Source organism: Terrapene carolina, unplaced genomic scaffold (assembly GCF_002925995.2).
Source record: "Terrapene carolina triunguis isolate 2854851 unplaced genomic scaffold, T_m_triunguis-2.0 Scaffold173, whole genome shotgun sequence".
Lineage (NCBI taxonomy): Eukaryota > Metazoa > Chordata > Testudines > Emydidae > Terrapene > Terrapene triunguis.
In genome coordinates this window covers 1,612,046-1,628,322 of record NW_020664524.1, presented here as the reverse complement: position 1 = coordinate 1,628,322, position 16,277 = coordinate 1,612,046, and the positions used below count along the sequence as shown (strand labels likewise).

The window sequence follows — 16,277 nt, the reverse complement described above, 5'->3', positions numbered from 1 at the left end:
AGTATTTTTTCACACAACCTGTGGAACTCCTTGCCAGAGGCTGTTGTGAAGGCCAAGACTATAACAGGGTTCAAAAAAGAACTAGATAAATTTGTGGAGGATAAGTACATCAATGGCTATTAGCCAGGATGGGCAGGGATGGTGTCCCTAGCCTCTGTTTGCCAGAAGCTGGGACTGGGCGACGGGATGGGTCACTTGATTACCTGTTCTGTTCATTCCCTCTGGGGCACCTGGCTTTGGCCACTGTGGGAAGACAGGATACTGGGCTAGATGGACCTTTGGTCTGACCCAGTATGGCCATTCTTATGTTCCTATATGGGAAACCTCTAGGAACAGCTAGGTGCTGCAGAAAGTGGTTTTGGTGATTCATTAGCTAGAACACTCTTCTGAGTCTGTAATGCTTGGTGCTAGATAATTACTTTTTGCTCATGTAAATTCCCACAATACCTTCATCTGGAGACTCTCTCTATATATATAATACAAGTAACTTCATGTGCTAAACTACATTTTTGTGTGGTAAACAATTACTACATTCCACCTTGGAAGTGGCTGCATTTCACTGACGGTGTCAATCATGTCATCTCTGTTCCTGTGTATAGTTTGGATATCAGCTTATGTGAAACACTTTTTTGACCTGCTCGTGTCACAGGTCAAATTTAGGCAAATTGAAAACTTTGCTTACAAAAAAAATCCAGCATATCTCTATTCCCAGATAGCCACTCACACTATGGCCTTGTGCAAAGTCTGTCTTTCTTCCCTGTCTTAATTTTCATACTGTAATTTACTTTCAGCTGCAATGGTTTCTCCTTCCAAACATTCCCCCAAAATAGTCTCTGCTCCCTTGCAGAGTGAGCTATTTTTGAAGGGATGGATAAGAGCTTGCTTTTCCCAGACAAAGCCTTGCTTTTGACAAATGTCTAAACAGTTCTGGCAGTGGAGCACCTCAGCCTAAGCCAAGCTTCCACCCCCTTCATATTCTTCTTTAGTTGTCATCTGTAGACCTTTTTCCATGCAGCTCACCTATACACAGGAATCTCTTCCTGAATCTGTCCACTATTCCTCCATGTCCCACCTTTAAATGCAAGACTAAAAATTCCTAGAAGCAATCATCTTCCCTTCTTCCAAAAAAAAAAAAGGGGGGGGGGAGAAAAATTGTGGTTCCATTCATTTCTTCAAGGGTGCCTCACTGAAAGCAGCACATCATATGAAAGACAGCATTGTCTGCGTAGCTATCACAAATCAAGAAATGTCAAATTTAAGGCTATCCATGCAACATTAATGCTGTCAGCTTGTACATTTGCATTACAGTACAGTTTTTTAAATACACAATCACATTTTTTTTAACTGGACAAGGAGATGGAAGCCTTCTCAGAGCATAAGCAGAACACAATTTTTCCTCCAGTTTAACTGATTATGTGCAAAGTCAGGGTCCATAAAATCATCATATAGGAGAAGGTCCAGATATCACCAGAACCAATCTTCAGGGCTAGCTGCAGTTTCCTTTCCCATATTTATGGGGGGCTGAGAAGTCAATAACTACCTGGGAACTCCGTCCTAGAGGTCTCACTTTTAGGTGGGGTGACACAGAACCAGGCTCCAGATGGTTTTTTTGTTTGTTTTTTGTTTAAGGGCTGAAGGGATCAGTAGTAGATCATCTACTCTCTGATGTCCTGTATTACACAGGCCATAGAATTTCAATCATTTATCCCTGTAATGACCTCAATAATTTGTGGTTAACTAAAGCATATATTCCAGAAAGGTTTCCAGTTTTGATCTGAAGATACACAAATTGAAGAGTCCACCACTTCCCTTGGTAGTTTATTCCAGTAGGTAATCACCCTCACTGTTAAACATTTGTGCCTTATTTCTAATTTGAATTTGTCTGGCTTTGGCTTCCAGCCATTGGTTCTCATGTCTGTCTCTGCTAGATTAAAAAGCCTTTACCTAGTATTTTATCTCTGTGAAGGTACCTATACACTGTAATTCACATCAGCTCTTGATCATCTTTTTGAGAAGCTGGACAAATTGAGCACTCAAAGGGCATTTCTACCCAGTGGGATAATGCACCCTATAGGCGTGTGGTATCTAAAGCGCACTAGCATGTTGTATATTAATTGGTCTGTGTAGACCCTGCTGGTGTTCCCTGAAGGTTCCCTACTGTGTGTTGAGTACTGCTCTCTAGGCAACCTTCACTGTGTTATGAGCAGGGTCTGCATGAGCCAATTAATGCACAACATGTTAGTGCCCTTTTGATATTTCACTCATTCACTCACTCACTCCGTAGAGCATATTACCCCACCTTGTAGACAAGTCCTAAGTTTCTCACTGTAAGACAGCCCTCAGATTCTGTTTGTGGCTTTTTTTTGCACCTGCTCCAATTTTTCAACATCCTTTTTAAATGTGGACACCAGAAGTAAGCACAGTTACCAATGCCATATACAGAGTTAAAATCACCTCTCTGTTTCTATTCACTGATTCCCTGTTTATACATCCAAGGATTGTGTTAACCCTTTTTGCCACAGCTTTGCATTGCTTGTCCACTTTGACCTCTACATCCTTTTCTGAGTGACTGTTTTCCAGGTTATAGTTCCCCATTCTGTAGACGTGGCCTGGATTCTTTGTTCCTAGCTGTCTGACCTTGCACTTGGCTGTATTCAAATGTATTTGTGTGAATGGGCTTAGCTTACCAAGCAATCCAGATCACTGTGAATGACTGTCTTATCCTCCTCGTTATTTGCTATTCCTTCAATATTTTCTTTCAGTAGTGGTTTATTTACTTCCAGATAATTGATAAAAATATTGAAGAACATTAAGCCCATGGCAGCCCAATAGAAACACCTATCATCATCAAATAGGGGTATTTGTGAATGGTATTTCCAGGGTATTTGTTATGTTGATGGCCTAATACAATTTTGGAGTGAGAGCTGGAAATCCATCATGTCAGATATGACAAGACCAGTGCAGAGAGATAAAGATAGGAAGAGTACCAGGGGTGAAAGTAGGCCGGTGTGACGTTGTGCAGTCTATATAGTTTTATAAAAACATGATAATAAGTGAATATAATGTAACTGGGATAGTTTTAGAAAAATATGGTAATAAGTGAATATAACGTAACTGGGATATGCTTCATGCAAAAGGTCTCTTGTAAGGTATCATTACAGAGCTTATAATCTATTGAGTATGATCATCAGATTTGTATAAATGTACCACTCTTGTATCTAAAACTAGAAATATAAAATATAACTCTGAGGGCCTATTGTAATTATGTAAAGTGTAGGCCATTAATGATGGTTTGGAATCTTGATGACTCCCATTAACAAGGACCATTATCCGCAGATGGCTGTATTTACCTGTGAGTCTTCCTGTATATGTGTGTGCTGGCAAGTGGGCAATGAAGTCTTGCAGTGACATGTGATCATGTGACCTGAACTGGAATCCATCTTTAACCTGGTGCTTTTCCAGTGAGAGGGGGTGGAAACCCAGAGGGACAAAGGGTTCCTGCCTTATGCAAAAGATATATAAAGGGGTGGAACAGAACAAAAGAGGAGAGAGGCGCCATCATGAAGAATCCCCTAGCTATCACCTGAGCTGGAACAAGAGCTGTACCAGGGGAAAGAATTGTGCCCAGGCCTGGAAGGTGTCCAGTCTGAGAAAAAACTTACTGAAGCATCTCTGAGGGTGAGATTATCTGTATTTAGTTTGATTAGACATAGATTTGCGCATTTTATTTTATTTTGCTTGGTGACTTACTTTGTTCTGTCTGTTACTACTTGGAACCACTTAAATCCTACTGTCTGTATTTAATAAAATCACTTTTTATTTAGTAATTTACTCAGAGTATGCATTAATACCTGGGGGAGCAAACAACTGTGCATATCTCTCTATCAGTGTTATAGAGGGCGAACAATTTATGAGTTTGCCCTGCATAAGCTTTATGCAGGGTAAAACGGATTTATTTGGGTTTAGACCCCATTGGGAGTTGGGCATCTGAGTGCTAAAGACAAGCACACTTCTGTGAGCTGTTTTCAGGTAAACTTGCAGCTTTGGGACAAGTGATTCAGACCCTGGGTCGGTGTTGGAGCAGACGGGAGTGTCTCGCTCAGCAAGACAGGGTGCTGGAGTCCTGAGCTGGCAGGGAAAACAGAAGCAGGGGTAGTCTTGGTACGTCAGGTGGCAGCTCCCAAGGGGGTTTCTGTGATCCAACCCATCACAGCCGGTATGGGCCAGTACGGCGTACTGGTGAGAAGTGGCTGCCAGTACCGGCACGTACGCAGCCAACGCTAAAGCGCTGGCATGGCAGCGCTTTAACGTCGCTGCGCCTCTCCCTCCCCCCCCAAGTAAGTCTTCTATGTTACTTTCACCCCTGAGGAGTACATTTTAAAAGATCATTTGTGTACAGAATACTCCTCTTAACATTGCTCAGTGGGGCATTCAGAACAAAACCCAACTTAGTATTTATATTTTATAGATATTTGCAGGTGACATTTAAGGACACATCAGTTTAAAGAACATCAAAGTCAACTTGTTCTGCAGCCATGTCTCACTTCCATAGGGAAGCGACTGATATAAAACCCATAGTTAAGCAACCAGTCTTAAAGTAGAATATCACTTGAATCCTGCATAAAATGAAAGCTTTCATTTGAGATATTAGTTGACATTTCCTTATATTGTATGACAATTAGTTACCTTTCTGGTAGCCAGCATCTCACTTAGAATGGTTAGCAAGCTGGCTGTTTTACCTACGATGGAACAATTTATATAGTTTCTTTTTCCTAGACCCACACCCCAATTTGTTTCTAAGAACAATTTGCCCTTCTGTGTAAATCATGACATTGTCCATCTTTTAGTTTGTTCTAATACTTGTTGGTTGTGGGAGAGTCAACTTCATGCCTCAGTTCTCATCAGAGCCCGTCAAATAGTTTCTGACTCGAACTCTGTCATGTGGGCAAAAACAAAGCCCTGTTTATTTTCTATAGAGGACATGTAAGCAGTCAAATATTGCAGTCCACGTGAGTAAAATTTGCTATCAAAGAATCTTTGAGTCATTTCAGATGACTTCTCCTATCCCTTCTTGAGCTAGTTCAGTCAGAGCTGTGACTGCTCCTTAGGCGGGGGGGGAAATCATGTAAAGAAATTTACAAGAAGGTGACCTACTATACACATCTGTTCCTTTAGTGAACGTTACTAAGGCTACGATTTAGTCATGGAGGGCATGGCAGTCACGGATTCTGTGACTTTACTGGACCTCCGTGACTTCTTCAGCTTCAGCTGTCAGGGACTGGAGATGGGGCTGGAGGTGAGATTGTGCGCCCCTGCCCTGCAACTGGGGCTGGAACCAGGACCCTGCAGCCCCTGCCCTGTGGCTTATGGCAGGGGCTGCAACCAAGGCCATGTGCCCCTGCCCTGCAGCTTCTGCCCGGGGGCTTCAGCGGGGGCCGCGCACCCCCATCATGGCTTCCCAGGGCCATGTGCCCCACCCTTTGGCTGCGGCTGGGCTGGGCGAGGGCTGCAGCCAGGGCCACACACCCCTGTCCTGCAGCCAGGTCCAGAGCAGGGGCTGTGTCCCCCCCCATGGCTGCATCTCCTCCCCTGGTGCCCCCACAGGGGCTGTGCACCCCGGCACCACATTTTTATACTTGGATAATTTGACAAACATTTTGTTAGCACAAGTGTTTTCCAAGATGTTGCGTGTTCTAATTGTAGATAAACGTAGTAAATCATTCTGAAAAGGACTAAGGATTTTTTTGTAAAGTTAAATTTACATATATTTTTATCATTTTTAACAAATATGGGTTTTCATATAAATATAAACATATCAGGGGAGATACTGAGTTTTCTTATGGAGCAAAACATTAAAAATACAGCAAATATAAACAGCTGTAATATTTAGTACAGAATTAGAATTTTGGTTGCAATTTTGAATATTTAGATGATAGTGGATGGTTGTGGTTGTAAAGGGAAAAACAATGGAATTATATTGAGATCAGTGTTGCTGCAGTGTTTTCACTAAACATCTGTCCTGTTTGCTTCTTTATGAAAAGTTCCCAGTTCTCAGAGAAATGCTCTTTGTGTAGCCAAATAACTGACTCCTTAATACACCAAGTATTCAAGTACATTTTTATATCCTCTTTATCCCTGGATCCTGATTATTCAAAGGCTTATCTCCGAACAGATGCTACGCTGTACAAAGGGGCATGATGTGGCATTCCTAGGTATCCATCTGCTTTAGAACCCCTGCATTAGCTGCTAGTACACTGAGCTATGTTTAGTGCTTCTCTGTTACACTACAGTTTGTCCCCCTTGGAAAGGGAGTTTTCTTGGGACCTCTCCTATCTTCACCTGACATTTGAATTTTTCCCGTTTCCTTGTAAATTTTTGGCCACAACTATGTCCCACAAAATAGATTTCATTTAGCAATTTGCATTAAGTATGTAATAATATTAATACCCTCTTATCTTGAGATCTTTTCATCTTTAGATCTCAAAGCACTTTAAAAAGATCAGTATCATCTCCTTTTGTTGATGGGGAAACTGAGGCATCAGGAAGGAAGTTACTTAGGCAGCATCACCCATCAGAACAGTGAAAGTCAGGAATTGACCTCAGGTCTCCAGTCTAGTGCTCTGTGCACTAGGTTTCCCGTTCCAGAAGCAGATTAATATGAGTTTCTCACCTAGTGTGCAGCTCCTTAGATGTTAAACTGTGGGTCCTCTTTAGGGTTGCCAGGTGTCAGTTTTCGACTGGAATGCCTGGTCGAAAAGGGACCCTGGTGGCTCCAGTCACCACCGTTAAAAGTCTGGTTGGCGGGGCCGGCAGGCTCCCTATCCAGCTCCGCACAGCTTCCTGGAAACAGCGACATGTCCCTTTGCTCCTAGGCGTAGGCATGGCCAGATGGGCTCCACAGGCTGCCCGAGCACCAGCTCCGCAGCACCCATTGGCTAGGAACTGCAGCCAATGGGAGCTGTGGGGGTCGATGCCAGTGGGTGGAGGCAGCGTGCACTGCACAGAGCCGCCTGGCCACTGTCCTTGCACCTAGGAGCCGGAGAGACATGTTGATGCCTCCGGGGAGACGGCAGAGGTAAACGCTGCCCAGAGCCCACACCCCTCATCTCCTCCTGTACCCCAACCACATACCCCAGCCCTGAGCCCCCTCCCGCACCCAAACTCCTTTCCAGAGCCTGCACTCCCTGCCCCACCCCGGAGCCCCCTTCCGCATTCTGAACCCCTTTTTTCTGGCCCCACCCTGGAACCCGCATCCCCAGCCCAGAGCCAGTACCATCTCTCACACCCCAATCCCATGCCTCAGCCTGGAGACCCCTCCCACGCTCCGAACCCCTCGGCTCCACCCTCCAGCCCTCTTCTACACCCCAAACCGTTCATCCCGGCCCCACCCCTGAGCCCGCACCCCAACTGTTTGCCCAGCCTGGACTCCTCCCTCCCCCGCACCATGAACCTCTCATTTCTGGGCCCACCCCAGAGCCCTCACCACCTCCTGCACCCCAAATCCCTGCCCCAGCCCAGTGAAAATGAGCAAGTAAGGCCTGGTCTACACTAGGCTTTTATGTCGAATTTAGCGCCGTTATATCGAATTAACCCTGCACCCGTCCACACCACGAAGCTATTTAGTTCGACATAGAGCTCTCTTTAAATCGATTTCTGTAATCCTCCCCAACGAGGGGAGTAGCGCTAAATTCGACATGGCCATGTCGAATTAGGGTAGGTGTGGATGGAAATCGACGCTAATAGCTCCGGGAGCTATCCCACAGTGCACCACTCTGTTGACGCTCTGGACAGCAGTCTGAGCTCGGATGCTCTGACCAGCCACACCCTGGGAAAATTTGAATTCCTTTTCCTGTCTGGGCAGTTTGAATCGCAGTTTCTGTTTTGACACCGTGGCGAGCTCAGCAGCAGTGGCAACGATGCAGAGCTCTCCAGCAGAGATGGCCGTGCAATCTAATAGAAAGAGGGCCCCAGCATGGACGGATCGGGAAGTCTTGGATCTCATCGCTGTGTGGGGAGATGAGTCCGTGCTTTCCAAGCTGCGCTCCAAAAGACGGAATGCAAAGACCTATGAAAAGATCTCTAAAGCCATGGCAGAGAGAGGATACAGCCGGGATGCAACGCAGTGCCGCGTGAAAATTAAGGAGCTGAGACAAGGCTACCAGAAGACCAAAGAGGCAAACGGACTCTCCGGATCCCAGCCCCACACATCCCGTTTCTACGAGGCACTGCATTCCATCCTAGGTGCGGCCGCCACCACTACCCCACCCCTGACCGTGGACTCTGAGGATGGGATATTGTCCGCGGCCGGTTCCTCAGCGGACGGGGAAGAGGAGGAAGGAGATGAGGAGGACGAGGCAGTCGACAGCGCTTACAACGCTGATTTGCCCGACAGCCAGGAGCTCTTCATCACCCTCACAGAGATCCCCTACCAACCCTCCCCAGCCGTTACCCCAGACACAGATTCAGGGGAAGGATCAAGCAGTAAGTGTTTTAAATATCTAAACATTTATTTATAACATAACTGGCATATTTAAAATATTAACAATAGCTAAAGTGCTTTCAAACATGTAAACATTTTTTTTAAAACAGAACAGGAAGATTTAAAATATTAACAGTGGGTAAAGTGCTTCAAAACATGTAAACAGGAAAGTCCAACAAAACGGGAATCTGTGCAAAGTGTATCATGATTAGTCTGTCTTTGGGCGCTTCAATATATAGTCTATTTTCAAAAAATTTCACAATGTCCGCTTCATGATTATACTGCCCCAAACGCTGCACTCTTTTGTCCCTCCAAGGGCACCTAAGCCAAAAACTGGTCAATGTATCCGGGGATAGAGACGACATCCTCCGGGGAGAACTCCTCATAGGCCTCCTGCAGGTGTTTTTCAAGCCTCATGAGCAGGTTCCTGGGCAGGGAGAGCTTATTAGGCCCCCCGTGGTATGAGACGTTTCCCTGCCACAACGCCAGCAGGTACTCGGGGATCATGGCCTTGCAGAGCATTGCAGCAAATGGCCCCGGTTTCTGCAGGCTGTCCCGAAGCATCCGCTCCTTCTGGCTCTCCGAGACCTTCAGCAGGGTGATGTCTGGCATGACTCCCTGCTGTGAATTAGGTAGGGGAAAGTTAGTATTGGGACTGCTTGCCCGTCCCTTTACAGAACTGCAACCGCCGGTTTACAGCCACGCGGTTTACAGCCGCGAGGGGGTGGGACAGGGCCAGAGTTCATGCTTGCAGGATTGCTGCCAGCAGAGACTCGCATTGCTTTCTATGTGAAAGGAGGCCAGTGCCACTCTTAAAGTTTTAAGCAGCCACAAGTCTACGGCTTACCATGTTTGCCATCTAGACAAAGTCCGGTGTCCTGCCCTGCTCCTCAGCTCGCCACAGCAAGACCGCAGGCACTGTAGGCGAGGGCCGAAAATTCGACCTTGTCCTCAGTGCGCGTGTGATAGGTGCTCTGCATGGTCTTGTTGAAAGACTATGTTCTCTGTTCACAGATACATTGATCTGTCTTAGGAATTCACTCCCTTTTTCCAATTCCCACAGCCCCATCTGCCCAGAGGCTAGCGCACATTAGGAGGAGGAAGAAGAGGACACGGGAAGACATGTTTGCTGAACTAATGGGATGCTCCCGAGCACAGGCAGCCCAGCAGACACAGTGGAGGGAGAACTTGTCCCAAATGCACCGGGCAAACATGGAACAGGAGGAGAGGTGGCGACAGGAGGACTGGCAGGCTACTCAAACGCTGCTTGGACTAATGAGGGAGCAAACGGACACGCTCCGCCGCCTTGTGGATGTTCTGCAGGACCGGAGGCAGGAGGAGAGAGCCCCGCTGCAGTCTCTCTCTAACTGCCCTGCCCCGCCACCAAGTCCCATACCCCCCTCACCCAAAGTCCAAACACGGAGGGGCGGAAGGGGCCGTGAAAAATTTCACTCCACCCCTGCGGACTGCTCTACCACTAGAAGGCTCTCATTCTCCAAAATTTGAAAAGTCCTTTCCTACCCGCCTCACACAAGACCCCGTCCAAGTTTCACCCCCCCGTTCCATGTGCGGTTGTTAATAAAAAATACGTTTCTGTTCATTACTGTTTCCATCCTCTTCTTTTGGAGGAGAGTCTGTCTGAAGGGGGGGGAAGGGGCTTGGTAATTGGACAGGACAGTCACCTTTAGCAGGGGGCAGGTCCAGCAGCAGGGCACATATACAGTGCAGTGACTAGTTATCCTGGTCAGTCTGGGAGGTGGTTTTCATGTTCTGTGTGGTGGGGGGGGTGGTGTTGCTCTGTGACTTGGTGGCGGGGGAGGGCAGTTACAGATCTTATGCAGCGGTCCTTACCCTGGATCACAGAGCCGCGCAGCAGGGGATCTGTAACCCTCCTCCCCCTGCAAGACAGTCACATAGCCGACACATACACGCAGTCCCGGCCAGGAGGGCTGGCAGGCTCCGTTGAAACAACCAGTCTACCACCGCGGAGCCTGTCATTCCTGGAGTTTAGAAGCATCATTTGCATCACAACACTAAACCCGCCCCCCGCCACAGTCTGCGTCCCAGGTTTAAAACATTCCCGCGAAAACAGTAATAAAGACAACGGTGTCCATTAACAAAACAGAACAGATTTTATTTTTTGGGAAGGGGGTGAAGGGGGTATGTAACTGGAGAGGATAGTCGACGGCAACTGGGTAAAGAAACGGGGGCAAGTTCAGCTTCTGTGTCCACAAACTTAAAAGTCACTGGGTACCCTGCCCAGCCTTGAAACTGGCTTTCAAAGCCTCCCGGATGCACAGCGCGTCCCGCTGGGCTCTTCTAATCGCCCGGCTGTCTGGCTGGGCGTAATCAGCAGCCAGGCTATTTGCCTCAACCTCCCACCCCGCCATAAAGGTCTCCCCCTTGCTCTCACAGAGATTGTGGAGCACACAGCAAGCTGCAATAACGATGGGGATATTGGTTTCGCTGAGATCACAGCGAGTCAGTAAGCTTCTCCATCTCCCCTTGAGACGGCCAAAAGCACACTCCACCACCATTCTGCACTTGCTCAGCCGGTAGTTGAAGAGTTCTTGTGCAGTGTCCAGGGCGCCAGTATAGGGCTTCATGAGCCAGGGCATTAGCGGGTAGGCTGGGTCCCCGAGGATCACTGTAGGCATCTCCACATCCCCAACAGTTATCTTGTAAATGCCTTCCTGCAGCCGTCTAAACAGACCAGAGTTCCTGAACACGCGAGCGTCATGAACCTTGCCCGGCCATCCGACATTGATGTTTGTAAAACGTCCCCGATGGTCCACCAGTGCTTGCAGCACCATTGAAAAGTAGCCCTTTCTGTTGATGTACTGGCTGGCCTGGTGGCCCGGTCCCAGGATAGGGATGTGAATCCCATCTATAGCCCCACCGCAGTTTGGGAATCCCATCGCGGCGAAGCCATCTATGATGGCCTGCGCGTTTCCCAGGGTCACTACCTTTGACAGCAGTACCTTGACGATTGCCTTGGCTACTTGCAGGACAACAACCCCCACGGTAGATTTGCCCACGCCAAAGTGGTTCGCGACTGACCGGTAGCTGTCCGGCGTTGCAAGCTTCCAGAGGGCTATGGCCACTCGCTTCTGGACAGTCAGGGCTGCTCGCATGCGGGTGTCCTTGCGCTTCAGGGCAGGGGACAGCAACTCACAAAGTTCGAGGAAAGTCCCCTTCCGCATGCGAAAGTTTCGCAGCCACTGGGATTCATCCCAGACCTGCAGCACTATGCGGTCCCACCAGTCCGTGCTTGTTTCCCGGGCCCAGAATCGCCGTTCAACAAAATCCACATGCCCCATTGCCACCGTGATGTCCTGGGCGCTGGGGCTCGTGGTTTCTGACAGCTCTGTGCTTCTCTCCGACTTCAGGCCCTCACGGCGGTGCCGTAGCCTCCTCGCCTGATTTCTCTGCATCTGCCTCTGGGAAAGGTGTATGATAAGGTGCGAGGCGTTGAGAACGGCCACAACTGCAGCGATGGTCGCAGCGGGATCCATGATCGCAGTGCTGTGGCGTCCGCGCTGTCACTGATCAAAAAGTGCGCGAACTGATTTCCCGCCGGCGCTTTCAGGGAGGGAGGGAGGGCGGTAGTGACTGACGGATGACGACAGTTACCCAAAAGCACCCTCGCCACATTTTTTTACCCAGAAGGCATTGGCGGATCGACCCAGAATTCCAATGGGCAGCGGGGACTGCGGGAACTGTGGGATAGCTGCCCACAGTGCACTGCTTCCAATGTCGACGCTTTCCCTGGTAGTGTGGACTGACAAAGTCGAATTACTGTCCTTAGTGTAGACACATACGTTCGACTTTCTAATATCGATTGCACATATTTGATTTAACTAAAATCGAACTACTCTCGTAGTGTAGACATACCCTAAGTGAGGGTTGGGGAAAGCAAGTGAGGGAGGGGGGGATGGAGTGAGAAGGGGCAGGGCAAGGGTGTTTGGTTTTGTGCAATTAGAAAGTTGGCAACCCTGTGGTACCCAGATCACTCCTCTGTACTGGTTGTGCTAAACAAGTACAAATCCCATTTATACCCTGGAATGGCCAAGGCCATTAGTTGTCCATGGCTACTTCAGCGTTCATGTTAATGACTCTTCCAGGTTAGCTGATGCCTTCATCACTGCCTTGACAATCATGGGACCCTCTTAACTGGCTTTTGGTTGAATTTAGAAGTTAAAAGATTCTGTTCCTGCTCCCCCCAACTGCAAGCTCTGCTGTTCACTCAAGAATCTATGTGAAAATCACCTTGTGTTCTTACCTTCTTATTTATCACTACCAGTAACTCTGGCTTCCGTTATATATAGCCAAGGTGTAGAAAGACAAGGTGGGTGAAGTAATATCTCTTTTTGGGACCAATTTCAGTTGGTGAGAATCAAGCTTTCAAGCCACACAGAGCTCTTCTTCAGGTCTGGGAAAGGAGGTATTCCCAGCCTCACAGCAAAATGCAAGGTGGAACAGATTGTTTAATGTAAGTAGTTAGCACATATTGTAATAGCCCATTCAAGGTAGAGTGGCCCGTTAACATCTCTGCAATCATGTGTTGGATTGCTGTAATAAGCCAAAAATCCAGTGTCTCTGTTCAGTCCATGATTTTTAGTGTCTAGCAGAGTAATGCATTTAAGTTCCCAGGCTCCTTTTTTTGAAAGTGTGCAGGTTTCCTTTGAGGATGAGGACTGATAGGTCAGCTCTGGGTGGTCCGTTACAACAGTGGTTCTCAACCAGTGGTCAGGGGCTCCCTCGGGGGGCCACGAGCAGGTTTCAGGGGGGAACACCAAGCAGGATCAGTGTTAGACTTGCTGGGGCCCAGGGCAGAAAGCCGAAGTCCCACTGCCTGGCTGAGCCCGGGGCCCTGAGCCCTGCCACCTGGGGCTGAAGCAGAAGCCTGAGCAACTTAGCTTCACATGGACCTCTGGGCAATTGCCCTGCTTGCTACCCCCAACGCCGGCCCTCCCCCCGCTTTTATACGCAGAAAACAAGTTATTGTGGCACAGGTGGGCCGTGGAGTTTTTATAGCATGTTTGGGGGGCCTCAGAAAGAAAAAGGTTGAGAACACCTGCCTTACAATATGTGCTAATTACTTACGCTAAACAATCTGTTCCACCTTGCAGTTTGCTGTGAGGCTGGGAGTACCTCCTTTCCCAGACCTGAAGAAGAGCTCTGTGTGGCTCAAAAGCTTGGCTCTCTCACCAACAGAAGTTGGTCCAATAAAAGATTGTCACCCACCTTGTCTCTCTAATATCCAGGGACTGACATGGCTCGAACTACAACAGTTGAGGTGTGCAATTCTATTTTAGCAAGTTTTCCTAGAGCCCAATGTCCCACTTACTGGCTTGCTGTTGGCTAAAAACATTATTAACCCAGTTTATTTGGGAGACTTTCCCTGGTGCAGACTTGCAAAGAGATCAAGAGAGCTCATGTGCAGTTTGTTGATAATACCACATATCATATTCCTTGCTATACTTGTTTTTGGATAACACAGGTCTTTTCAAAAAGAGAGAGGGCACGTTTTGCTTTTAAAACAGGCTTCCATCTCAGTGAGTGAATAAATTGGCATACCTAGGTTGTGTGTCTTTTTACAATATGAAATATAAAAGAGATGGTGTTTTTGATTCAGGTATTGTGGTTCCTAGAAAGTCTTCTAAAAGCCAAAGCTAAATTCACTATTGAACGGGGAATAGGCTGATCACCTTTTGTTTTGTTTGTTTGTTTTGCAGTTGATGTGAACACAGCACTGCCCTTGCAAGTTGCACCAACTTCAGTCCCCATGGATCTCCGCTTGGACCACCAGTTTTCCATGCCAGTGACGGAACCTACACTCCGAGAACAGCAGCTCCAGCAGGAACTCCTGGCTCTCAAACAAAAACAACAAATTCAGAGACAAATCCTTATAGCCGAGTTCCAGAGGCAGCATGAGCAACTTTCCCGTCAGCATGAGGCCCAGCTACATGAACATATAAAAGTAAGTGATTGAAACAGCTGAGAGTGGTGGGTAGAAATACTAATTTAAAAAAAAAATGCTCTAAATGTAGGCAGACTTGTTTGAAAGGTGGAGAAGCAGTGAGACTGGTAACCCTCGTTTAGAGAACCATATCTGTAGGTTTGATACAGAGAACCAAGTACCAAAATTTTAACAATGAGAGATTAAATTTAGATTCCAGTCTCCTAGGTCCTTATCTAGGCACCTAAATAAGTGGCCTGACTTTCAAAAGGGCTGAACTGCCCAACTACTCCCATCAACCCTCCCATAGAGGCCTAAGTGTGGATTTAGGAGCCTGCATTTAGGATTTCATTTTTGAAAAATCTTGGCCATAAGTGTTAGGTTGAGGGAAAATATTTTGTATGTGATATGATTCCCAAATCATTCTCACCTGATGGATGATTTATATAGCCAATATTTATAACATTCTGTAGGAAAGTTAAACGAAGGGTTGGGTTTGAATGTAAACATCTGAGGCCTTGGCTACACTTGCAGCTGTACAGCGCTGTGAGGTAAACCTGTCTTCGTACAGCTGAGTAGGGAAAAGCGCTGCAGTCTGTCCACACTGCCAGCGCAGTGGTGTGGCCACACTTGCAACATTTGCAGCTGTGTTGGGAGCAGTGCATTATGGGCAGCTATCCCAGCATTCATGTGGCTGCAACGTGCTTTTCAAAACGGGGGGGTGGGGTGGATTGTGACAGGAAGTGTGGGGGGAGAGAGAGTGCTTTTTGGAGCATGTCAGCTCTCTATTTTGCAAGTTCCGAACTCCCAACCCCCTCCTCATTCATTTACTCACTCAAAGCAAGCTGCAAACTGTTTGCTTTTCTCTGTGGTACGAGCTTTGAAACCGGCACTTCCGCATTCCTGCAGCCTGTCACAACAATGGAGAGGATTGGCCACTTGACAAGGTGATTAGTACAGCGCTGCAAGCGTTTACACTCACACCCGTGAGTTGTAGCCACTCCGCTGCAGCTGTTATTCCTCTCGGAGATGTGGAGTACCTGCAGCGGTGTACCCAGGGAGATACAGCGCTGTAAGTGCCCTGCCAGTGTGGACGGGGAGTGAGTTACAGCGCTGGGGAAGGCTTTACAGCGCTGTACCTTGCAAGTGTAGCCAAGGCCTGAGATTGGGATATTAGAGTCTATAGGCCTTGGCTACACTGGCGCTGTACAGCGCTGCAACTTGCTGCGCTCAGGGGTGTGAAAACGCCCCCCCCCGAGCGCAGCGAGTGCAGCGCTGTAAAGCGCCAGTGTAATCAGTGCCTGCAGCGCTGCAAGCTCGCTCGCTCGCAGCGCTGCACGCTATTCCCCTCAGAGAGGTGGAGTACTTACAGCGCTGCGAGACAACTCTTGCGCTTCACAGCGCTGCCACGGCAGCGCTGCCGCAGCAGCACTGGGAAGTCCTGAGTGTAGCCAAGGCCATAACCAGGGGTAATCATTGCAGTTTATCTTCCTATGGCTTGTAAACTCTTTGAGGCAGGGACGGTGTGCACTTTGGTATTTGAGCAAAGCCTAGCACAAATATGGTGCTTTTATAATGGTGGATCACATTTCCTATTAACTGCAGAGGAAACTCAGCCTGAGTAAGGAGTGCTGAATAGAGGAGCATTAATTAATTTGATTAATGTTACAAATTTGGTGTTAGAATGGAGTGCACATGTTGTCCAGTGCACATCTGCAAGTTATAAAGCAGTCCTCTGGATATTATCTCCTCCAGAGCAGCACAAAAGCGCATGCAGGGTTGGGAACGGGAAGGGGGAGAGTGGGTGTGTGTGTGTGTGTGTGGGGGGGGGGGGGG

The 16,277-nt window shown here is 47.8% G+C and overlaps 1 protein-coding gene across 2 annotated transcripts in view; it reads left to right on the top strand.

Annotated features, from left to right (window-relative positions):
* Positions 1 to 16,277, top strand: part of HDAC4 (histone deacetylase 4) — a 439,152-nt gene that overhangs the window by 229,639 nt on the left and 193,236 nt on the right. For both annotated transcript variants that reach the window (XM_024194087.3, XM_024194086.3), the window contains exon 4: positions 14,218 to 14,462. In XM_024194087.3, coding sequence (XP_024049855.1) covers positions 14,218 to 14,462 — 245 coding nt within the window. The remainder of the gene's footprint in view (positions 1 to 14,217; positions 14,463 to 16,277) is intronic.